Source organism: Hermetia illucens, chromosome 1, assembly GCF_905115235.1.
Source record: "Hermetia illucens chromosome 1, iHerIll2.2.curated.20191125, whole genome shotgun sequence".
NCBI classification, from domain to species: Eukaryota; Metazoa; Arthropoda; class Insecta; order Diptera; family Stratiomyidae; genus Hermetia; species Hermetia illucens.
Window position 1 is genome coordinate 205,304,091 of NC_051849.1, and position 26,043 is coordinate 205,330,133.

General features: G+C 46.6%; 1 protein-coding gene across 3 annotated transcripts; it reads right to left on the reverse strand.

Moving 5' to 3' along the window:
* On the reverse strand, positions 1 to 25,319 carry LOC119658642 (venom prothrombin activator oscutarin-C catalytic subunit-like). 3 transcript variants are annotated; one of them, XM_038066197.1, is made up of 6 exons: positions 25,058 to 25,319; positions 24,719 to 24,994; positions 4,672 to 4,776; positions 496 to 603; positions 187 to 353; positions 1 to 135 (listed from the first exon to the last, which is right to left on the reverse strand). In XM_038066197.1, exons 1-6 carry the CDS (start codon positions 25,181 to 25,183, stop codon positions 36 to 38), a joined length of 882 nt encoding a protein of 293 aa, XP_037922125.1. In that variant the 5' UTR covers positions 25,184 to 25,319; the 3' UTR covers positions 1 to 35. The 3 variants fall into 3 exon arrangements, with proteins under 3 accessions (XP_037922125.1, XP_037922118.1, XP_037922110.1); XM_038066190.1 differs by lacking the exons at positions 187 to 353; positions 496 to 603; positions 4,672 to 4,776 and adding exons at positions 15,841 to 16,007; positions 16,145 to 16,285; positions 23,070 to 23,174; XM_038066182.1 differs by lacking the exons at positions 1 to 135; positions 187 to 353; positions 496 to 603; positions 4,672 to 4,776 and adding exons at positions 15,624 to 15,789; positions 15,841 to 16,007; positions 16,145 to 16,285; positions 23,070 to 23,174.
* Between the last annotated feature and the right edge of the window lie 724 nt (positions 25,320 to 26,043).

The window sequence follows — 26,043 nt, forward strand, 5'->3', positions numbered from 1 at the left end:
TTGTCAATCATGTCTGGTACCAAATATCCCTCTCCCTAAAATAGCAACAATTGACTAGATTTTTTTAAAATAACTTGAAGTAGAAATCCATAGACGCCGTACTCAAGAAGTTGGAAGCAATGCAGCTTAAAGGTCCTGCCAAAAATAACAGTTAATTATAGGATGTGCTTACTAGATTATCTCTACCTTGTTGCGCTAGATTTTTTTGATTTGTACTTAAGTTTACTCATTATCCATTCTCTGTTAAACGTTACGTCTGTATAAAGCGTTAGTCGATTCATACAAATAGAGCGGATCCCATAGTGATAGTTCTGCCATGGATAACCACCTATGAGAGGCCCTCCGGAGCCACCCTAAAAAAGTACAGAAAAATATTTAGATATAACTTCCAAGTTAGTACACGAAGGGCTCCCACTGTAACCACTGAGAGCTCTTTTCTCAAACTCCGTCAGGAGGAGGAATATAGAAAGTACGTCCTTAAATATATTTACTTACGAATTTTTGAGAGCCGGAAACGCAATAGGTCGAATTTTTCTGCAACGACCTACCACACAAAGGTGAATTTACAGTAAATTCCCCATAACGAAGTTGTCTGTCAGATACCTATAACATTAACGTAAAGGTTGAATAAATTCCATATTTTATTCAACAACAATTATTGGTGCATGTTATGACTTGATATCGATTGATTACTCTTTGATGGTACTTTAGCAGTCAAATTCCGATGTACTATCACCTTTACTATACAACTGATCCGATTGAGGTGTTAAAACGCTAGTCGTGCCTTCGTCAGCACAGAACCTAACAAGCAAGTCCGAATACCGGAAGCTGGTGCTTCAGATTTTTCGGTTGGATAGGCTCTGAAAACGAGGCCTGATACACCTCTTGAGGGTCATATTTTGAGTCCTCAATCCCCTACGTTTCAGCTGATATCAAATATGAAAACGTACAAGTAAACCCTTTCATTTGATACACCACATGGCCACATTCTGTGTTAAAAAACACACCCCCCGGTGCAGGGGCTCGGAACCATAACACTGACGGCTATTGGGGGTGAGCAAGAGGGCTCCCGGCCGGCGATATCACTCGACTGCAGCGTGGTCAACTTAGCCACTGTGGCATGTAATGCTACCAATATTTTAAATTTGAAGAAGGAAGTATTCAAACCAATGACACTTTCTGCCAAGAACACTGCCAAGGCAAGAATGATAGCCTGAAAGGAGTTAACCGGCCAAAAAAGCTGATTTCGACCCCCATCGCATCTGATCCAACTAGAGGGAATAGATGCATTAAGAAGAAGCTCATCAATTTCACCATTTTCTCCAATACCAAAGACACCAAAAGAGAAAGCTCAAAAGTCTGTAAAAGGAGTAACCTGGCCAAGACTCCCTGAGAACAGGGTCCTGACACAGAAGAACTACCTTTTACGCAGCTTGAGACTAAAATAGCTTAGCTGTCTGAATTCATCAAGGACAAGCAAAACGTGCACCAAGCCATTAAGGACATGGTGAGAGCTATCAGAGTTCTTTACAAAAGGCCGCAGGAAGAAGAAAGAAACCTTAAGGAAAAGTCCAACACCCGTGCCCCAACAGTGTTTCTGGGATAGCTCTGCCCTCTAGGTCATTTTCGGTCACTTAGGTGGATCGTCTGATCCTCCTACCCATTCGAGTTCATTAGACACTTCATCCCAAGACTCACCAATTTAGTCAACCGTAGCTTGAGCTTGGGCAAGTGCGGGCACAGGGTCATATACCACGTGACCGTGACTCCAAAGTATGCCACTTTCTGATTGTATTTCAAACATACCCCGAGCGTCAACGATACCCATGTACCCAGTACCCCGCCGCTCGAGTCTTACTCGACTGTTCCCCTCAAGAAGAAAGAGGAGATCAGCCGCGTGGCAAACATATTCACCTACGATAGAAAGCTCACCCAACAGTTCATCCATCATCAGGTTCCATATAAATGGAGCTGCGATAGATCCCTGTGAGCAGCCGCGCTCCACATTCACCCACACACGCTCGTTAACACCTTGGGCGAATGCTTTCCCACCATGGAAGCACCTCTTCCACAGAGCTAATTGCAGCCACACACAAAGTTTCGACAACACTGACGACCAACTTAGGTAAACAAATGCACCTTTGAAATCTACAAACATTCCAAGGACTTACTTGAGTTCTTCACATAGATGAAGGCGTTGTCGGTGGACCTTCTAGTATCGAAGCCATACTGCCTACCAGACACCAGATTGGATGTTTTCACCCCCAGTTGCTGGACCATAATCCTCTCCAGGACCTTGCTAATGGCCGGGAGAGGAGATATGGCCCAATATGACTGAGGATTACTCTCCTTCTTCTCAGGCGACTTCAGGAACACAGACAAACATACACTGGACATTACATAAGATAGCCCGCCAGATAGATTTGCTCCTTTCGCCAGTCATCCCATCCCAGCCAGGTGGCTTTCGAGACGTGTGCTTCGCCATGCTCTACCCGATCTCACAACACCTCAGGGGACCAATTTCTTCCCCGCCTTAAACGTGATCGTCAGGAGACACCGAAGGCTTGGATCTCGGAAAAAGTTCACCCACCAAAGTACAAACACTATCAAAGTCATGTCAGCATAGGTTCACCGTTCATCTTGGTGCTAGCTATTTCGTGATTACGTATCCCTCTACTTATCCGGTAGGCCCTATCCCAAAGGTCATCAATCACTACGCTCACCGACAACTCGCCTCCAGTCTGTCCTTTAAACTGTCCCAATAGATTTTTATAAGACGAAACACCTCGCCTATTGCCGAGCCTAAGCTGGTCAACATCAACATCAGGATTGACTGCACTGTGCACGGTGCGCCCTTTGGAAACTTTTCCTCAGGCGACGGACTTCTCTCCGCTTAATGCGAAGAGCATTTGTCCACCACGTGACATGATTTTGAGCCCTTCGTACGGGCTTCATAAGCATGTCATCATTGACGCTACACATCCACTCGTTCAACAGATTAACCTTTTCATCCGTAGACAAGAGCACAAGCTCAGAAAGGGGATAGCGGCCAAGTAAGTCCTTCATCCGAGCAACATATTCCAGACAGTTACACCCAACGCGTCGGCGTAAGTGGGGGGTCTACACTACATTCACACCCCTATTGACTGGTATGACCTTAAAAGCAGTGTGGTCACTGCGGTCACGGCGTCCATCCAACAATCTCGATAACTGGACACAAGCCTTCGCTGCGTTATTTCAATATCACTGACGCCCTTGGGGCTCTTCAATGTGGAAACATTTGACAGAACATTTACACGAAACAAATCGTGCTTCAACAACACTTTGGAGAATGCCTCTGGGCATGGGGAGGGGTCCAGGATGAACGGTGATCCCCGAATACGCAGGACCACCTCATGCAAGTATGCAATATGCTGCTCCAGGTCATCTGTGAGTGGACAGTACATGCTCAAACAAAACCACCGTCGTAAAGGCCCCGTGGTTGAGGCACATACGCCCCACTCATTAGTGAGACTCTCAACACAGATGCCATCTAGACGCGGATCATTTATGGCCCCCTCGCAGTGAACACTTGCATGTCACCAGGCAAGCCTCTGACCCAGTCATTGACTACCCAGGGTTCCTGCTGACCAAGATCGTGCATCACGACAGCCACTCTGGCGCAGTTCAACGATGATAGGTATTGCAGCTTTCGAACGTTGTCAATCGATGGATTTTTTCCAATCACGGCTTTCAATAGCTCTATAAAATGGCACCACTCCTTGCTAATGCAGGACAAAACAGAAATTTGAATTGGCGGTAGTTTCGGCAATTGATCAGGAAAGACATGTGATATTCCGTCAGCTGCCACTGAAACCTGAACTTCTCAGCTCCTACGTCCTCCATTGCTGTTTTGCTTTGAGACTGGGCTTGTCACTCTCGATCTTTGCCTTAATTGCGCCAACCTTAGCTTCCATCTCCTTCTGCCTACTTTGAGAAGACCGAGAAGCCTCCGGTAATTCGCCCTGAATGTGGAAATTAGTTCCTCCAATGTCTATCGTTTCTTTTGCTGGTCTTTCGTCGTTTTTCCGACGGCTCCATCCTTTCTGTCATTCCTCTCGAGAACCTGCGGCTGCTCTTTATCGATTTCGGTAAAGCTTTCGACAGCTTAAACAGGGAGTGTACATATTTGACGAACTGCACCGATTTGATGTTATTTGACGCATAGACAGCGCTAGACCTGTCTTCGCTGCCTCAACATCAAGACCAAGTTGGGACCGTTCTGTATTAATGTTTGTGTTGCTACATGGGAGTTACCATGTGGGAAGTGACTCCCACTCTTATTCGAAAGCGCCAAGCTATCGCCAAACTTGCCTACGACCGAACATAGAACTTAGTCAGCGCACAGACCAGTTGCCCATGGAGAAGAAGTGAACTGTAGATAGGTCAGATATTAAGGGGAGTTGGTCAACCAGTCTCGCAAACTGCCCGACGACTGGGTCGCCTTAACAGCACTTGGTGCAGAATGGTGGAGGAGGAGTTGGCCCTCGGGAAGTTCTGGAAAGAGTTGAAGTTGAGGTTAGCGAAATTTGATAATAGTAAACCGAGCAATATAAAATGAATTCCTTCCTTATGACGAGGACAACAATCAATCGACCAAGTTCCATACATTCACCCAATACTTTTCCATACATTTCGACCGAAACCAATGGTAAAGCATCGGGATAGATTCGGAAGAGTTTCGCTCGCCATCGAAATTGGGGCCACATATGACGATAGGCAAAAAGCCTCCGCTACCTGCAAATATAAACATTTGTCGATTTAAATAATAAATGGTAAGTAGTAATTTACGACTGAATATTATACGAATTTGTCAACCCCTAAATACGCCCCCCCCCCCCGCGCTTAAGGAAGTAGCAAGTAACCAGCGAAACACTCCCGCCGTCAAAAGCTAGTGTAAGTCCCAAGGCGAAACGTTGATTGGAACACAATAGGGAGCTTAAAACCTTCGAAATGCCTGTTGAACCAACACCGGTTGCTCTTCTACCAAACCCTATCTCCGCCTCCACATGGCGGTCGCTGGGAATTCCTTCTGAATGAAAAACTTCAGACAGATAAAGATGAAGGAGAGTTTCCCGCGCCTAAAAAGAGGAATAAATTGTACCAACGGCCCTCAAGGTTTGGGGTAAGGTCGGGCTGATAACTCTACACTGAAGACCAAAGTCACGGAGCCACGAAAGGAGCCTCGGACAGGGCGGATTATACAATGGCAGACGCGGCAACAAAAACGGATGAACGATTTGCGTATTTTCTCATCGAATGTGCGCTCTTTGTACTGATCGAATGTTGCCCAGTATCTGGCCAGTAGCCTGTCCTAATATAAGGTTGATGTAATGACGTCACAAGATAGCCACTGGGGAGGGAAAGGTTTCCAGAAGAGCCAGATGGGTATCTACTGTAATGACCATCCCGTAAACCATGTGCTCGGAGTTGGTGTCCTTCTCAGCCGAAAAATTCGACCTACTGTCACCGGCTTTGAAAACTTAAAGAAACGGCTTTGCAGTTTGCGTTTGCGGGGCGAAATATAAGCCTCATCAATGTTAGCCCCCGTACAGAGGACTCGACAGAGTCGGAGGCAACGGGTTTCGGATTATCCAACTACATAGTAGTGCCGCACAAAATAGTAGTTGGAAGTACCTGGTTTGCGAAGAAGGCGACCAAACATATGTCTGGGGTAGGTTTGCCCTTAAGCACTCGTTCCTCTCCTCCTTTCGGCTTTCTTCCTTCAGCAACTCCTCCTGTATTCACACGATTGCAGAGCAAACCGTGAGCATCTCCTCACGGACCTCAGCATCTCCTCTCCATTGCATAGCTTGGGCAATGAAAAATTGCATGCTCCCTCCGATATCCCATCGCATCTGGGACAATTCGGAGAATCATCCAACCCAAAGCAGTACAGATACTGCCTGCAGCAACCACTGTGTCCCGTGTGTTTCTGTTCAAGCCACACCCTAATATTGGGAATGAGCCTGTGCGTCCACCGACCCTTCGTAGACTCGTCCGACCTGCGTTACCAGAGACCATGCGACTCTGACCTTGCCGCATTTCTACGCTCTGTGAGCTCCTCCATACGTCTTGCATGGTACAGCACACTCATTTCTTTCACCAGAATGTCGACAGGAATCATGCTTGCCACCAAAAATACTGCCTCATCTGATGTGGTTCCAAAAGCATTGCAAACCTTTAAAGCGATCAGCCGATAAACCGAGTTCACCTGCTTCCATATCTGAGGGTTTGCAAGCACCTCTACCCACAAAGGTGATGAGTAGAGCAGGATGGAACGCACCACTCCGGTTAGAAGCAACCTCTGATAGTGTTTCGGCCCACCAATATTCGGCAACATTTTAACAAGTGTCGCGGTGGCACTGGCTGCCTTTTGGCATGCATATTCTAGGTGTTCCCTAAAGCTGAATTTAGTGTCAATTATCACCGCCAGGTATTTGATAGCCTCCTTTGATACGACCGTATGTCCACCGGCTTCCATTTTCACAGTGTTATTTTTCTTGCGGGTTGTTATTAAGACCGCTTCCGTTTTTGCGTCTTCCAAGGTCAGCTAGGCTCTTTTTAGCCAGGACTTTACCACTCTTACGGTTTCTGTTGCGTAGACCTCCACGTCTTTTGGGTATTTTGTTGTAACAACCACAGCTAGGTCATCAGCAATCGTACTCCCCACTGGGACGGGAAGAGCAAACACCCTATTATACAGGATATTCCACAACAAGGGACCAAGTACCGATCCCTGTGGTACCCTGGCTGCAATAACGTACACTTTGGGGCCCTCATCCGTCCCGTACCAGAGGCTTCTCTCTGAGAACCACCAAATTCGCTAAATACCCGGGGACACCTATGTCAGCCAATGCACCTTTAATTCTGTTCCAGTTGGCCGAGTTGAACGCGATTTTAAGATCTAGGGTGAACATGGCACAGAAGCCGCCAGAAATCAGTGCACCTTTTCCCGGGTTTACTTCCATGTTAATTGCGTCTACCGTAGAATGAGTACGTCGGAAACCAAAATGGCGTTCCGACAAAAAAGTGCTGGCTTTGGCGATGGGTAGGATGACTCTCTCCATCATCTTTCTTATTGTATCCAGCAGGCAGATAGGACAATACGACGTTGGGTTTCCAGGTGGCTTGCCAGGTTTCAGAAGCAACACCAAATTTTGCTTTTCAAACTGGACAGGAAATACTCCTTCTTTTAGGCACGCCTCGCAGGTGCTGGCGAAAAGGTCGGGCCTAGTCTTCACTACCAGTTTCAAACCTCGGTTGGGGATACCATCCAAATCTGGAGTCTTGTTTTCACCGATCCTACCACATATTTCCCGCAGCTCCTCCACAGTTACTGAACGTATTATGCCCCCATTTAGCTAGACACCTATTTGTCTTCCCCTATTTTCGTGGTGAGGGAACAGAGAGGTAACAATCTGTTTCAGGAAATGCAGACAGGTCACCTGGGGTGATCTCCGCAGTTTGTTCATTACCACCGTGAAGGCCTCACCCCAAGGGTTTATGTCAACATAGTCACACAGCTGTTTGAAGCAATTCTTTTTGTTCCTCCAAATGCCTGTGTGCTTTCTCTCGACCGTCGCCTCTGACAAAGCCTCCTTACCTGGAAACATGCGGCTCGCAAGATTACGACTTCTTTGTTCCACCAGTAGTTGGGTTTCCTATTGGGGAGCAAACGCCTTCTAGGCGTAGTAGCATCGCATGCTTTCGTCAGCCATCGGGTGATTTGGGTACCTTTTTCTGTAGCCGTACCATTCAGGGATATGTCGCGTTTGAGCGCAACGGAAAACGTGTCCCCCTCAAAAGCTTTCACTGTCCAGCCGAGCATACCATCTGGCATTCTGCGACGACTCTTTCTCGAGCTCGATACGCCCTTGATTTCCATATAGATTGCCTGGCGGTCGCTGTAGGTATAGTCTTCATTGACATGCCAAGCGACTCTACTGACTAAAGTGGCACTCATGTATGTCAGGTCCATTATATACCTCAGGCCCCTCCCACTGAAAGTGTGCGAGGCCTCAACATTAGCCAGTACCACGACTAACTCCACGAATGCTTGGAGGAGAACACGTTCCTTCACATTAGCTATCTGGCTGCCCCATTCAAGACCCCACGCATTAAAATTGCCTGCAATTGTAGTCGGCCAACGTCCTCTTGCATCGAAAACCAGAGCAGCAAACATCTGCTCATACTCGGCAAATGTAGAGCTGGGTGGAGCATAGCAACTATAAATGTGGACGCCTTTCACTTTCGCTCTAATGAAGCCCTCCTCCGGATGCTCCATGATTTCCTCGAAGGCTTCTCCTCCACAAGCCCATGGCGCTGCTTGGCCCTTTTGGTCTTTGAGCCAAATACTGCCACCGTGGTTTCGATATGGCTCACTAATTATGGTAACATCGATGTTTTTATCGCGGATAGTTTGCGAGAGTAGATCCTGCGCGGATTCTCAGTAGTTGAGATCGATTTGTATCAACGTCATCTGCGAGGTGTGTTAAGGTTTCTTCTGTATTCCGGGCACTTGCTGCTGCTTGCAATTTTCCAATGGTACACACTCTCCTTCCCTTTACACATTAGGCAATTCGGGTCAACTCCGTAGACCTTGCTGGTATGCCCTTCCACTCTGCATCTCCTGCATTACCTTGACATGTCCTTTGGATTACTCCCACTCGCCCTGCTGCTAACAGTTTGAGTTCTGTCTCTACTAGTAGGTTGTTGATGGTGGTTTGTGTCCCCTCGTAGGCTTTCCTCAACGTTTTCACTGCTGACTCTTGTAGTCCGACAAGATCGAAATGCATCTCCAACGCTTGGCGAACCTCTTCCTTTGTAGTGATTCCGTCCATATCTTTACAGATTATAATGATCTCCAGGCTGCTAACCCATATGTTGGCTTCCTGTCTTAACGACTATCCAATTTGGCTGAAGAATTTATCCGCAGTTACGTCCTTGGATTTTTTGGGGTCCAACATAAGATCTCCCTTCTGTGACCGTTTAATTCGGCTGACATTGAGTTGGTGAGTTCGTGGTCTGCCCTCACTCTTCTGATGATGTCAGCAAATGATCCTTCACCTCATTTGACAATGATAACATCCGGTCTTATCTTCCTCCGATCGTTTCTTCTCCGCGTTCCACTTTCCTCCACACTTCCGCATCCGCCTTTGGAGGGCAGGTTCCGGTTCTCATAGTCGCCGTTGCAACAGTTTTGCTGGCAGCTTCAGTCGTAGTTATCGTTCGCTCGGCCTTTTTGGGAATTAAATCCTTTTTTCTTTTCGGGGTTTGTTGGCCTGGTGATTCGTTCAACTTTTCGCGCAGCCTCTTCTCTGGTTTCTCCGCTTTTGTATTTCGAACTGGCGTTACTTGGGTCGCCTGGTTCCCACTACACCCTTCCCACTGGATTAGAGATCGCGAAAGCGTGTGCCCGTGTGGGAGGAGATTGCGAAGAATCCAGCTCCTTTTTAGCGGGTCCGTCGATGGAGCAACATCTAGTCCCTCCCTTGCGCTTGTAAAATTAGGTGCCACAGTAGCCAAGGTACCCACTACTGAGACACCGCGGTCGTTGCATATCGCCAGCCGGAAGCCCGCTTGCTCACTCCCAAAACCGCCGGTACTGGGTTCCCAAAGTCCTGCATTGTAACTTTATTCTCCTTCTGTTCCTCCATGTTTGGTTTTATTTCTGGGTATCCCTTTTGTTCCCACCTACCCGGTCTATGCATAAGCATTCCCATATACGCACATCTCCGAATGTGTGTATGTGTATGCTCATGACACTTTCGCCGGGAATTCCCCCCTTATTGGCTGCCAACAGAGCCTATTTCAGCTTACAAAAACTGCTTCACTTAAAACGTCTCAAACTTCTTACTGTACAAGACAATGATCTTGCCAGTACTCTAGTGTTTCTCAGGACTTGCGTTCTTACCAAGAAAAATAGCGAACCCTTAGTCGCGTTCGGGGGTAGGTAGGTTGGTAGGTATCAGTGGCCGCTCCGAGGAGCCCAATTAGCGCTTTTGATGCCGTTTTGATGCCGCAAACTCCTAAGACCGAATCGAGCCGGCTCGGATCTTCAGAGCCAGCCCGTAGCATTCACAAAGGAAAGCAGTTCTTCGACCCTGCAGCTAGAAATTTCTCTGAGGTCCCCAACGAATAGTTTACCCAGAGCTGGGCAGTCGCAGAGAAAGTGCATGAGGGTTTCCCTTCCTTCCCCGCAGCTTCGGCAATGCGAGTTGTAGGGTATGCCGAGCAGAGCGGCATGGTCCCTATGGGCCAGTGCCCCATGCAGACCGCCGTAATCTTGAATGCATTTGCGCGCGTCTGGCACAGGAGCTTTCGTGATCGGGCTATGTTATAAGCGAGCCAAATTCACCTTGACTTGGCACAGCTTGTAAGCCTTCGCCACCTCAGGCCCGCGGCTGCTAGGTAGTGCGAGTAGACTCCGTCCCTGACACCCGCCAGCGGAACACCGACTGTATTCGCCGAGAGACTGCCAAGAGCAGAGCCTTGCCTGGTCAATCCGTCAGCCCGCTCATTCCCGTCTATGTTCCTATGCCCGGGAGCCACAGAAAAGTTTCTCATGAAGTTCAGCTTGCGTGTGACATAGTCCGTGGGGGATGCCCAGATTTCTCGAGGTATTTCATCTAGGATGTTGCTGTGGCCGTAGGACTTTGCTGTCCAGCATCCGGACTCACGTAGTCTGATGGTACTGCACGATGCAACATATTTGATGTGGAGGTCTAAGGGGAGGAGATGCAGGAGTACATTGAGAGCATCTGCCGGGCAGGACTGCAGAGCACCCGTAGCACCTGCACACGCGGTTCTTTGAATCCTATTAAGCTTCGTTCTATTGTATTTCTTCTTCGAAAGCCTACCACCATACAATAGAGCCGTACGTTAGGATCGGACGCACTACAGCGGTGTACATCCAGAGAACCATCCTCGGCCGGAGACCCCATTTCATTGCGAAGGTTCTCTTGCAGGCATAGAAGGCTATACAGGCCCTCTTAACCCTCAGTTCTATGTTCAACCTTCAATTTAGCTTAGGATCCAGGATTACTCCCAGATACTTTACATTAGAGGAAAGAACCAGTCTTTGTTCATTCAGCCGTGGTAGATTAAATTCGGGTATCCTTGCCTTGGTGGTGAATAGTATCAGTCGCGTTTTGGTTGGGTTTGGGGGAGAATCCTCCGAAGAACTTAGGGCCATCTATATGAAGATCAACGATTCAGTAGCCTCTATAACGATTAAATGAACGATACCACGGCCGCCTGGTTGTGGATGAGGATGATACAGCCCGAAAAGTCTATAAGGACAATATCTATGGTAGGAAAAGGAAGACAAGGCAGACTGTCCCTCAGATGGAGCAATGGCCGGCAAACAGCTTTTAGGGATATAGAATTGACCGGGATGTCTAGAGTTCCTTACAGCAGGCCCAGACCGGATACCGGTTTTTGCGGCGCTGATGACAATGGTGACACCACACTTTGGTTGGGAAATTAATTGGTAGTTTGCCAGTATTGGCGCTACGTTAAGATAGCCTTAACCAATAGTGATCTCGAAGTATACCAAGTTGAAAGCTATTTTAAGGAAGCCCTATTAGCATTAATTTACAATGTTTCCGTGTTTCTGCTAGCACTACCCTGCAAGTAACTTGAACAAATTTAATAGCCTTCGAAGCACGTCAAAATAAGCCAATGGACCTCTATCACTCCCACCCCTAAGAAGAATGAAAACGAAAGTTAGCTTACAAATCTCACCTCAAGTATCCCAACATCAAATTGCTCATTTATTTTTCCATTCCTTTCAAATGCTCGAGGATGTTTGATAACAGAAGTGACCTTCCGCAATTGCCTGCTCGATAGCGGCTTTTCAGAGCTAAGTGGATCAGTCTCCCCGGCAAGGACTGATAGTCTCCTAGAGTAGTAGCTTCCCCTGAAACAATGCGCTGCTGTTAAAACATTTATTGGCGTAATCAGGGTGCCACTGCAGAAGGGTATCTTAGATCCGTAATTCCTAACAATCCCAACCTTAAGGGAAGCAAAATGACAGGTTTAATAGGTAGTTATGGTTAGGATAAAATTCAATCCAACCGCAAATGGGAACTGTCCTAACTTCGCCAACGTTCCATTCACAATACGAATCGAAGGACGTTCTGCATCCAATTGTAATATTAAACTGAACGAAATCAGAATTTTTAATAAAGACAAGTCTTCCATTACGAAAGAACACACAAATTAAATTATTTAGAATAAAATAAATTTAGAAAATAAAACGAATTTTTAAAAGGAGTCTAACCTAGAATAAACGTCAACTCTCTGTTTGTCCCATTTTCACAAGTCAGTGCCTTCCACGTTTCTAGGATTACCTAGTGTGTCAATTGTGAGCCATCTCGGGATTACCTAATGTGTCAATTGTCAGCCATCTTGGGAGAGTGGATTCCACTGCATGGTGTAGCCAACAAATCTATTGTCACCCTCTTTAATGTGTCACTTATCCACTGGCACTTCCATCTTTCGATCACATAGCGCACGGGCGTCAGCCCTTTGCGTCGACCAAGTTCTGTGTTTCCAACAGTGTCCGATGTTCCGAGTGCTGATGAAGGTTTGGAACCTCTGAGTGAGTGGCGGTCACTTTCCACTAACCACTCCCATATGACAACAACTAAGCCCAGCGATAATCTAGTCACTCTTGATCAGACCTTAGCACACACCAGTGAGGTCTTCCCTTTTGCTTCAATTTTGTGTTTTAGTCATCGCCTCAACTGCCGGGTGAAGTGAGCGGTAGTGCGTAGTAAGGGTCCTCGGTGCGGATCCTTCAACAGGATTTTTCCTGGCTGAATATGTACGTGATTGCGAAATACCTCTAAGTTCCTAAAGCCTTTTTTCAAAAATCTTGATCCTTTGGTTGTTTCATTAAACTATCTTTTTACCAATGCAAAATCGTCTGATTTCCGTGGGTGATACCTCGAGGGAAAGGGGATGCGACCCAGATTTCGGAAATTCAAGAATTTTCACGATACGATGCCGGGAACGCGAGATATTGCGAAAAATCCGGCGCCGGAGAGGCTGTCTGGTATCTAAGAAAATTGAAAATTTCCACGACCCCCAGATCAACAAAATGGCCAAAGATGCAAAATCGTCGAATTTCCGTGGGAGATACCCCGATCGAAACGGGATGCGACCCAGATTTCGGAAATTCAAGAATTTTCACGACATGATGCCGGGAACGCGAGACGTTGCGAAAAATCCCACGCCGGAGAGGATGTCTGAAATCCAAGAAAATTAAAAATTTCCGCGACCCACGGGTCGACAAAATGGCCAAAGACGCAAAACCGTCGGATTTCCGTGGGCGATACCTCGAGGGAAAGGGGATGCGACCCAGACTTCGGAAATTCAACAATTTTTACGATACGATGCCGGGAACGCGAGGTACTACGAAAAATCCAATGCCTGAGAGGCTGCCTGAACTCTAAGAAAATTGAAAATTTCCACGACCCACGACAAAATGGCCAAAAGGGCAAATTCGTCGGATTTCCGTGGGTGATACTTCGACGGAAAGGGAATGCGACTCAGATTTCGGAAATTCAACAATTTTTACGATATGATGCCGGGAACGCGAAATATTGCGAAAAAACGGCGCCCCAGGGCGTCAACCTTTTCTGGGGAGATTAGGTACCGTCGGGGTTTCCAAGCGCCCGAGAAATTTTACCTGCCTCTGGAGGAATCTACATTTTTCAACGTTTAGGACAGGACCCGCCTCAAGAAGGCGCTGAAAATGCAATCGAGATGTTTCTAGTGTTCAGATTTTGAAAAGGAAGCGACCAAATATCATTCATGCAGACGAAACAAAAGTTTGGCAAGATAGAGTGCATGAATCTCTAGGAAGCCTGGCAGCGTTGCACAAACTGAAAGTCATCCTGGTGAACTCGAAGAGTCCGAAAAGTGTTCAGATAATGGTCTTCGGAATGTCAGGACAGGGGTTTGGTGATACGCCTTGGCTAGATCCAAAGTCGTAAAAGCACGGCAGTTCGTAAGCGAATGTGCAAGATCGTGGATGAGTGCGATAGGATATCGGTCTGGAACTGCCTGAGCATTCAGACGTCTACTATCCCCACAGGGACGCCATTCACCGTTTGGCTTGGTGACCAAATGAAGTGTAGAGGACCAACAGCTATAAGATAGTCTTCAGATAACATGTTTCATTAAGTCTTCAAACTCTCTCTTCGCAATAGCAAACTACTAGGGTGAAAGTGGACGCACTTTTGAAAAGATTGGAGAGGCGGCAGTGTTGATGTGGTACTGCACATTGTGCTTAACCGGCTGGAGGAAGCTACTTTCCATAGTAATGTTGCGATAATTTCTGAGGAGTGTACGAATGCAGCGGTCGTAATGACGTTGCGGGGTCTATCAAAGCCTTGCCCTGCAAGTCCACCAGCAGCCCCTAGTGACACAGGACTCACTTCCACCTACCTATAGCCATAGATGCGGATGGGAGAAGAGCTTGCGGCCCCCAGTCGTACGTTCTGCGGAATTATTGTGTTCGGACGGGGTACAGGGAGAACCGGCACCTCAGTGCCTGTGTCAACCAGGAAACAGCGTCTACTTAAGGGGTCGAAAATTGTAAAGCGATATGGTACTGCGCTTCTGGTAGCTCTGCACCAGGGCGCCCAGCGAGTCTAGTTTTTCTCCCGTTGAAATTGCATCCAGTGGTACATTTAGTCGCTTGAGCTCCATACTTCCGATAGTACCAACAAACCGTCGAAGCCAATGAGGGTCATGGCGTGCGATTATCCGAATGTCCTTTCCGGGAAGCAGATCTCGATTGTGATTTCGAACGAGATATACCTCCCTAACGCAAAGTACAAACCGTTGCCGCGAAATTTATGATCGCGTCGGCCAGTGTCGTCCCCATGGACTCAAGTTTCTCCACTTCCCGATTTGTGACAAAGGTAACTTCCATCACCACGGGGCACGCGTATACCTCGTATACCTTGTCGGCTGTGGCGATCCAGGGTCCGCGCAACCCAAGATGGCGCGATCGCCCTTCAGGAGTCATTGCAACCATAGGAACTTCAACAGCTCTGAGGCAACCTTATCCCCACCCAATTGTCTCATTTCACGAAGCAACTGGTTAGGGTACAGTCACCTAACGTCAGCTCATTCAGCAAGTGATTAAGCTTTACTTCCTCACTTATTAAAAGGCGCCGAATTAGCTGTTCCTTTAAGCAGACGTACTAGTATGTCCGAAACAAGCTCGATGGTCTCGATGAGGGCGTGGTTGAACCGCGTGGTGTCCGCCGCGACACCCAGGGCAAATTTTGATTCCAGCTGTCTGAACTATCCAGCCGGATTGCGTCGTCAAAAGGGGGCACCCCAACCGTGAATATCGCCAGCGCTGAGCGTTCATCTTCTTTCTGTATCGCCTTCTTTGATATCTGCAAATGTTCCTAAGGACAATATTGAACACATTGTCCCAGCCCTTCCTCTTTTACTTGAACTTGGGACCAGCATGGTGCATACATAGCATGGCGGAGCTAGCCTTGTCTCGTACACTCAGCTCTTCATTAGTTATCCTTTTAATAAAACAAATGGAATCGAAATCATTTTATACAATTTTTTACTTTATTGTCAATCATGTCTGGTACCAAACATCCCTCTCCCTAAAATAGCGACAATTGACTAGATTTTTTTAAAATAACTTGAAGAAGAAATCCATAGATGCCGTCCTCAAGAAGTTGGAAGGAATGCAGCCCAAACGTCCTGCCAAAAATAACAGTTAATTATAGGATGTGCTTATTGGATTATCTCTACCTTGTTGCGCTAGATTCTTTCGGTCCGTACTTAAGGTTATCGATTATCCATTCTCTGTTAAACATAACATTTGTGTAAAACATTGTTCGTTCCCGACTAGTAGAGCAGATCCCATAGTGATAGTTTTGCCATGGATAGCTACCTATGAGAGGCCCCCCCGAGTCACCCTAAAAAAGCACAGATAGATATTTAGATATAACTTCAAGTTAGTACGCGAAGGGTGGAATCACTGGGATCTCTTTTCTCAAACTCCGTGAGGAGGAGGAATGTAGAAAGTGGGTCCCGCTTGAATATATTTACTTACGAAATGTACAATCGTTTCAGCGCTGTAAACGCAATAAGTCGAATTTTTCGGCAAGAACCTATCGCACATACGTGAATTTATAGTAAATTCCCCATAACGAAGTTTTCTGTCAGATTTGTTAAATCCGTCGGGCCCTTCTACCTATAATATTAACGGAAAGGTTGGATGAATTTAATATTTTTCTCAACAATCTCGAATAATTGGGTCCATGTTATGACTTGATATCGATTGATTGCTCTTTGATGGTACTTTAGCAGACAAACTCCCATGAATCACCTTTACTATGCAACTCATTCGATTGGGGTGTTAAAACGCTAGTCATGCCTTCGCCACCATAGAACCTAACAAACAAGTCGGAATACCGGAAGGTGGTCTTTCAAACTTTTCAGATTCTCGGTTGGATAGGTTCTGAGAGCGAGACCTGTTACATTTCTTGAGAGCCATACTTTGAGTCCTTTCTCCCCTACGTTTCACCTGATGTCAAATTTGGAAAAGTACTAAGTGAACCCTTTCATTTGATACTCCACATAGCCATATTCTGTGTAAAAAAATGCAGCCCCCTTTCGCATATATAGGGGGCCTCCTTAAACTCAACACAAAATGGCGCCACTTGTTACATCTAAAGCGATTCACAAACCACACGTTCTCACCAAATTTCATGACAGTCGATCTGGTAAATCGGGTGTGACAGAAAACAGACGGGCCTGTGGGGAGTCCTCCCATCAGGCGTGACTGTAGTTGGTGGATAAGGGCATACTTTTTTCCTGACTGTGCATGGGCTGGTGTTTGTTCATCTCTAGTGCGTGGATCAAAATGGCTATGGAAGGGACTCTCAGAAATTAAAATCAACGCGGAAGAATTGAAAAGGAGTAAAGTTACGGTGCAGGGCCTCAGGGCCGCAGTACCGTCGGCGTGGGGGGACTGGGACGTGAGCAAGCGTACTCCCGGTTGTCGATATCCCTCGACCGCAATGTCTCGGTGGTGGGCAACTTGACCACTGTGGCTTCTAATTCTACAAGTGTTTAGATTTGTCGAAGGAAATGTACAAACGAAGCACAACTCATCCAAGAACACCAAGTGCAAAGACAAGAATGATGGGCTGAAAGGAGATAACCAGCCAAATAAGGCGATTTCGACCTCCATCGCATCTGATCCAACAGCAGGAAATGGATCATCAATTTTATGATCTCATCCAATACGCTCAGGGTAACTCAGCAATTGAAAAAGGCGTAACCTGACTGGTGATAGCCACACCCTGTTCGAGGTGGCCCTACTATTAACCAAACGCTACGGATCCAGACTGATTAGTTGAAAAACATCTCCCCCCAATCCAAGGTATCATGCAATCTGCGCCCATTGGATAGTTTGCAGTCGGAGGTAACTGACTGTATTCGAACGGAGCCTCATTGATACCTGGTCACCTCAGTGAGTAAGTTTGACCTTACCGTGCTGCGGGTGGCTATGAACCCCTTAACCTCCTTACCCGTGAGAATTAAATGAGTAACGTTACAAAAATAAAGAAAATTACAACAAAACAAGCGGGACCCGGTACGGCACACAAACTGGTTAACCAGGCGGAAACTCATCTCCGAAATACTGAGAGCCACCCAAGTAGGGAGAATTTCGGGGCATCAAAATGTAGATCTAAGGTCAAAATTGGGATACTGTGAGGACAACAACCGCCAAAGACCACTACTCAAAAAGCAGGGACCAGTAAGAGCACGTCTGAGATCAATACATCAAACGTCAGGTCTCAGTGACGCAGGTGCTAAATGGTATCTGTGTTATCTGAGGGCCTGAAACTAAAAGAGGCCCTTAAGATAGCTCAGGGTAGATCTAAGCCATCTTTATCGGAGCCAAGAAAGCGGGGAGCAGCAGAGATTGTACCGCATAAAGGAAATGCTCCTAAAAAATCCAAACCTGAACCCTGGAGGGGCGAAAACGCGGGCAGGTGAGGGGTGAACACAGGAGTCAGGAAGCCCGCCATTAGCTGTGCTAATGCGGTCAAGGGGATTCGACTGGCCATACTGCCAAAAATGTTTCCGAGCAAATGCTTACTTGTGAGGAGCAGGAAACCGTCGAAGACCTGGTCGTCAAGCAAATAACCACGGATGCACTGCGAAACTTGTGTTCATCGGGATACGCTTTCGACCAGATCACATACTGGTGCACTGTGTGACGGAAGACACTGCAGAGGGGCTTAGGACTATAGCTCCTAAATTGCCAGGCTGGGAACGAGCTGAAGTGCCAACATATGCTGGGGATGATATAGTGGGAGCAGACATAGTGACTTTTTTCCGCCGAAAGCTGCAGCAATACAAACTCTACGGTTTGTATGGACCTCCTCATGGAGCTCCTAATCGCTCAGGATGAAGATCCTCATACGCAATTATGGAGAGTTTTCAGAATCAAGGTGGAGGGGAAGGGTAGACTTCTTACGATCGAGGGAGATGACCGATCCCTGGAGGCAATCAAACGCCAACTATCGACTTGACAACGTGCTTGTGCACGTGTACACGGAAAAGCCGAAGAAAGACACCTGGAAGGAGACACCGGATGAAAAGCATTCCGAGATACGCAAAGAAGTCCCGGAAGCCATAGAAGCGGAAAGGACTGGATCACCCAAGGAAGTAGGCCTACTGCTCAGTAAAGAGCAGAATCTGGACGACCTAGACCTAGACCTAGAACTTCCAGGGCTAAGGGTGGACAGCGACGCGCAGGAAAGTGCCAACTAGGAGGAGGGAGATACTCTGACAGTGGAGAGGTGCACCAAACAATAATGGCGCCAATGGCCAGCACTAGCATAGCCCAGATAAACCTCCACTATTCGAAGGCTGCATCTGCAGTAATTGCAAGGGCAAGTTCCAAGAATAACTTTGAAACAGTGCTGGCTAAGGAGCCCTAGGTGAACCAGGGGAAAACTTCGAGCTCTGCAAGGAGAAATCGTGCAGGTAATTTGGGACTCTTCTTGCTAAAACCGAGAGCTTGCGTATTTCTTAAACGTAATTTAAAATATATATGTCTATCATAGGTCCTAACTGAGACCTTGTGGCCATCCAAATCCAACTGGAAGCCAGGAGGAGCACTCGAGAGGCAGTCGAGGCATCGGGCTACTTTCCAGGAGACGATATTTGGGTTCCACCGAAACTAGTCGCTAAACTTGTGAAGTGCGCCACCACACAGTCAGCGACATTAATGGAATAGGCGAGTACCTTCTTGAATTTATTCTTAGCAATAAGCTAGAAATATATTACATAGGGAACACTCCAACAATCGCGACCAGCAAGAGATACTAGACATAGCTCTAGGAAATACTCTAATCAACGGGCTAGTCAGGAATTGGAGAGTGTCGAATGAGCCCTCTATATATGATTACAGAATAATCAGATTCGACATTGAGGGCAATCCTGAAATAAAAAGTATAATAAGGAATCCCAGGAGAACGGATTGAGATTCCCATGCAATGCACATAAGCAACAACATGGCTCATGTTCAAGAGCGCGTAATCTGGGCAGAAAGAACCGAACTCAGCACAGAAGCCAGGGAATTACACAAACTCCAAAGACTGGCTTGCGTGTGTATCAGTCACGCAATGAGGACATGCCCAACAGCATCCCTGAAGGTCCTTCTGAGATTAAGCCCTCTCCATCCGCACATAGAGATGCAGTCAAGGAGGGCAACCTTCAGGATGGTCAAGAGTATCAGTGAGACGGAGAGCTGCTTAAATCGAAGGAAGGTTGACATCCTTTCTAGGCGGCATCCCGAATTATTGGTATCAAGGGATAACATGACAATGAGGTTTCACTTTGATAAGAACGTTGAAACACGCAGTAGTAACAAGGCAAACTGGGAGAGCGTGACTGTGACATACGGTTTAAATTAGCAACTGATTACTTGGTACACTGACGGATCTCTCACACCAGAGTGAGCGTGCGCCGGGGTCATTGGTCTAAGGAAAATGTACTTGTGGCCACTGGGTAGGTACGCTAGCATATTCCAGGTGGAAATATATGCCATAGACAGATATATCTCCTTTAATCTCCAAAGGAACTACAGGGGGCAGAACATTGCTATTCTCACCCACAGCCAAACAGCGATCAAGGCACTTAGGTCCAACCAGGTGAACTCTAAACTGGTGTGGGAATGTCTTGAAAGAATGAATACATCCGGCTCATTCAATAAGGTCTGGATACTTTGGATCTCAGGCAATGTTGGATTGGAAGGCAATGAGGCAGCCGACGAACTAGCCAAAAAGAGAGCAGGGATGCCTTTACACGGGCCAGAGCCCTTCTGTGGAATCGGAAACGGGTTCGTGGCTATAACATTAAAAAATGAAGAAGAACAGTTGAGAGAACTATACCGGCGGGTCTACCAGGAATGGAGCAGTCCAGGGTGCTTATTGGGGATATGAACCCAAGCGGCACAAAGGATTATTTAAACCTCACCAATAAGAACCTCCGAATCATAGTAGGAATTCAAACTGGTCACCGCCGATTAAACTGTCACCTAGGGAAGCTAGGGATATCTACGAACACTGCCTGCAGGTTCTGTGCGGAGTGTGATGAAGTTCTGGGATACAGCTACGGTAGAAAGCTCACCCAACATTTCATTCATCATCAGGTTCCACATAAATGGAGCTGCGATAGATTCCTGTGGGCAGCCGCGCTCGACATTCAACCACATGCGCTCGTTTCCTACCATGGAAATAGCTCTGCCACAGAGTTAATTCCTAGGAGCCACACTCACAAAGTTTCAACAACACGCACGACCAAATTAGGTAATCAAATGCGCCTTTGACTAAAAGTTCTTCACATACATTAAGGTGTTGCCGTTAGACCTGCCAGTACGAAGCCATACTGCCTGGCAGACACCAGATGGGATGTTTTCGCCCCCAGTCGCTGGACTATAATCCTATCCAGGTTCTTGCCCAGGGAAGTAACCCTCCCGCAAGTAACATTCAAGCAGACGCTGGACATTAGATAGGATAGCCCGCCCAGGTGGCTTTGCACATCTCACCAAGCATACCATCCCAGCCAGGTGACTTCCGAGACCTCTCCCCGATCTCATAACACCCCAAGAAAGTTATTTTTTCCCTTACATCAGTGCGACCGTCAGAAGACACCGAAGGCTCGGATCTCGGAAATAGTTCACCCAGCAAAGCACAAGCACTATCACGCCATGTTACCGTTCACCTTGATGCCGGCTATGCTGTGATTACGGTTCCCTCTACATATCCGGTCAGCAATAAGGGTACCCCAAGGGTCATCACTACGCTCACCGACCGTTCGTCGTCATTCTTTAGACTGCCTCAATAGATCTTTATAAGACAAAACACCTCGTTTATAGGCGAGCCTAAATTGGTCAACATCACCATCAGGATGGACAGCACTTAGACGACGCACTCTTTCGAATCTTTACCCCAGACGACAGACTTCCCTCCGCTCAATGCGAAGAGCATTCGTTCACGACGTGACATGCTTTCAAGCCCTCCTTTCGGGCTTCGTAAGCATGTCATCAATGACGCTACACATCCACTCGTTCCTTCAACAGATTTACCTTTTCATCTGGAGACAAGAGCACAAACTCAGAGAGGGAAGAGCAGCCGACTTACTCCTCCATTCGAGCAATATATCCTAACCACGCGTATTCCGACGCGTCGGCGTAAGCGGGAGATCTACACCCATATTCACACCTCTATTGACCAGCACGACCTCAATGCAATGCAGTGCATCCTTCCAACAATCTCCGTGACTGAACAGACAGGTCATCTGTGAAGGGACAGTACATGTTCAAGCAAAACCACCGTCCTAAATGCCCCGTGATTGGGACACATACGCTTCACTCATTAGTGAGAATCTCAACACAGACGCAATCTAAACGCGTATCATCAATAACCCTCTAGCCGGAAAAAACTGGAATTTGGATTGGTGGCAGTTTCGACAATTGATCAGGAAGGACTTGTGGTATTCCATCAGTAACTTCTGACGCCTGAATACCTTAGCTTCTACATTCTCTATTGTTGGGTTGCGTTGAGACTGGGCTTGATCACTCTCGATTATTGCCTTAATTTTCCCTACCTTACCTTCCATCTCCTCCTGCAAACCTTGACTAGGACACAGTCTGCTTGGAGAAGACCGAGGAGCCTCCGGTCATTTGCCCTGACTGCGAAAATTAGTGGGTCGCATCTTTTGCAGGTCTTTCGTCGTTTTTCCAAGGAGTCCATCCTGCGTGTAATTCCTTTCGAAAACCTGCGGCTACTTGAAAATATCCCTTTTTTCCTTCGGGATCGTTTCGGCCATGTCTGTCAATAGTTAGTTCACTTGGAGGCTTGGGCATTAGGAATAGGATTTTATCGATTTCGAGAAAGCTTTCGGCAGCGTAAACAGGGAGTGTATCCGACGAACTGCATGGACTTGATGTTATTTGACGCATAGACGACACTAGACCGGTCTTCGCTGCTTCAACATCAAGACCAAGTTGGGACCGTTCTGTATTAATGTTTGTGTTGCTATATGGGAGTTACCATGTGAAAAGTTGACCCCCACTCTTATTCAAAAGCGTCAAGCTATCGCCAAACTTGCCTACAACTTTTCATTAAGGTACTTCCCCAGATACGGCTTCGAACATAGCACCAGTTGCCCATGGATGTGATCAGAAGGCAGAAGTGACTATAGTTAGGTCAGATATTAAGGGGAGTGGGTCAACCACTCTCACAAAATGGCCTGCGAGTGGATCGGCCTAACAGCCCTTGGTGCAAAATACTGAAGGAGGATTTGGTCTCCGGAAAGTCCTGCAAGGAATTGAAGTTGAGGTTAGCGAAATTTGATAATGATAAACCGAGCAATATAAAATGAATTCGTTTTTTATGACAAGGGCAACAATCAATCGGTCAAGTTCTATACATTCACCCAATACTTTTCCATACATTTCGACCGAATCCAATGGCAATGCATGGGGACAGATTCGGAAGACTTTCGCTCGCCATCGAAATTGGGGCCACATTTGACGATAGGGTAAAAGCCTTCTCTACCTGAAAGTACAAACATTTGAATTAAATAATAAATAGTAAGTAGGAATTTACAATCGAATATTATACGAACTTGTCAACCTCTAAACATATCCTCCCCTCCCTTAAGGAAGTGGCAACTAACTCGCGAAACTCTTCCGCCCAATATGACTCACAGCTAATATCTGCAATTATTTTTCTTCATAAATCTTTCTACAGAAAACTAAAATAGATCCGTTCATTCGCTGTTTCACCTAAGGGTTGAATGGATTTTTTGTGTGCTTGATCCCGTCAGTGCTTAGATGCAGAACACTCATTTGTAACTTACGTGGTGGTCAAAAGCTAATATAAGTCGCAACGCAAAATGTTAATTGGTACACAAAAGGGAGCATAAAACCTGGGAAGCCCCTGTTGAACTAACACCAGCAGCTCCACTACCAAACCCTATCTCCACCTCCACATGGTAACCGCTGGGAGTTCTTTCTTAATGAAAACCTTCAGACGGAGAAGTATGAAGGTGAGTCTCCCGCGCCAAAAAGTGAGGACACCAACTGGTCCTCAGGTTGGGGGGTTGGGTAGGGCTGACAACTATACACGGAAGACAGAAGTTACGGAGCCAAGAAAGGAGGGCGGATTATACATTGACAGACGCGGCAATGAAACCGGACGAAGGATTCGCACTTTTTGTCATCAAAAGTGCGCTCCCCATACAGATCAGATGCTGCTCAGAAGCTAGCCGATACCCTGCCCCAATATAAGGCTGACGTAAAAGCACGTCCTGCAGAAGTGGCCATCCGGTAAACCAGGAGCTCGGAGTTGGTGTCCTAGTCAGCCAGAAAATGAAGCCTGCTGTCATCAGCTTTGAAACATCAACCAACGAAATACGAGTATAAGCCTCGTCCATGCTCGCCCCCCTTATACAGGAAACTAAAAGTGATCCGTGATGCCTATGTTAACGAGAGAGGTACTGTGATGATATTGACATTATTGGTAGAGCAGCCTGAAATATGCAGTGCACCTTCATCCAGATCGAGCAGGCGGCAATTGCCGAGAGACCTTGGGCTGCACATTAATGAAGACTAAATGAAGTCCATGGTGGCGAGATTAGCGCCAAAAATCAAAGAACCAACAAGATTGAATCTCACTGGTCAAACCAGAACATTAGAGATAGGAGACTACAGCTTTGAGACCGTTGAAAATTTCTCCAATCTAGGGTCGAAAATTACAACTGGTAACAGATATCACCACGAAATCTGCGCACGGTTGTTGAGGGTAGACCCTGCCTGAGACGAAGCGATGGCGTAGGTGGGGGGTGATTGGGGATCCCTACAAAAGCAGACCCAGACCGGATACCGATTGTTGCGCTGCTGATGATGAGGAGTAAATAGATATTCTAAGGCAGCCCTTCTAGTATTAATTTGTAATGTCTCCGTGTTTCTGCTAACATTACTCTGCAACTAACTTGAGCAAATTTAATAGCCTTCGAAGCACGTCTAAATAAGCAAACTGACCTCTACTACTCCCAAGCAAAGGAGGAATGAAAACGAAAGTTAGGTTACAAATCTCACCTCAAGTATCCCAACATCAAACTGTTCATTTATCTCCCCATCCTTCTCAAATGCTCGAGGATGTTTGATAATTGAAGTGACCTTCCGCAATTGCCTACTTGATGGCGGCTTTTCAGAGCTGGGTCTAAGTGGATCAATCTCCCCGGCAAGGACTGATATCATCCTAGTGTAAGAGCTTTTCATGAAACAATGCGCTGCTGTTAAAACATTTATTGGCGTAATCAGGGTGCCACTGCAGAAGGGTATCCTAGATCCATAACTCCTAACAATCGCAACCTTAAGGGAAGCAAAATGAGAGGTTTAATAGGTAGTTATGGTTAGGATAAAATTCAATCCAACCGCAAATGGGAACTGTCCTAACTTCGCCAACTTTCCATTCACAACACGAATCGAAGGACGTTCTGCATCCAATTGTAATATTAAACTGAACGAAATCAGAATTTTTAATAAAGACAAGTCTTCCATTACGAAAGAACACACAAATTAAATTATTTAGAATAAAATAAATTTAGAAAATAAAACGAATTTTTAAAAAGAGTCCAATTTGGAACAAACGTCAACTTTCTGTTTGTCCCATTTTCACAAGTCAGTGCCTTCTACGTTTCTAGGATTACCTAGTGTGTCAATTGTGAGCCATCTCGGGATTACCCAACGTGTCAATTGTCAGCCATCTTGGGAGAGTGGATTCCACTGCATGGTGTAGCCAACAAAGTTATTGTCACCCCTTTTTAATGTGTCACTTATCCCCTGCCAATTCCACCTTCCGATCAGATAACGCACGGGCGTCAGGCCTTTGCGTCGCCCAAGTTCTGTGTTTGCAATAGTGTCCGATGTTCCGAGTGCTGATGAAGGTTTGGAACCTCTGAGTGGCGGTCACTTTCCACTTACCACTCCCATATTACAACAACTAAGTCCAGCGATAATCTAATAACTCTCGATCAGACCTTGTCACACCGGTGAGGTCTTCCCTTTTGCTTCAATTTTGTGTTTTAGTCATCGCCTCAACTGCCAAGTGAAATCAGCGGTAGTGGGTAGTAAGGATCCTCGGTACGGCTCGTTGAACAGGATTTTTCCTGGCTGAATTTCCACGTGATTGCGAAATACCTCTAAGTTCCTAAAACCTTTTTTCAAAAATCTTGATCCTTTGGTTGTTTCATTAAACTATCTTTTTACCAATGCAAAATCGTCTGATTTCCGTGGGCTATACCCCGATCGAAAGGGCATGCGACCCAGATTTCGGAAATTCAAGAATTTTCACGGTACGATGCCGGGAACGCGAGATATTGCGAAAAATCCGGCCCCTCAGAGCCTCAACCTTTTCTGGG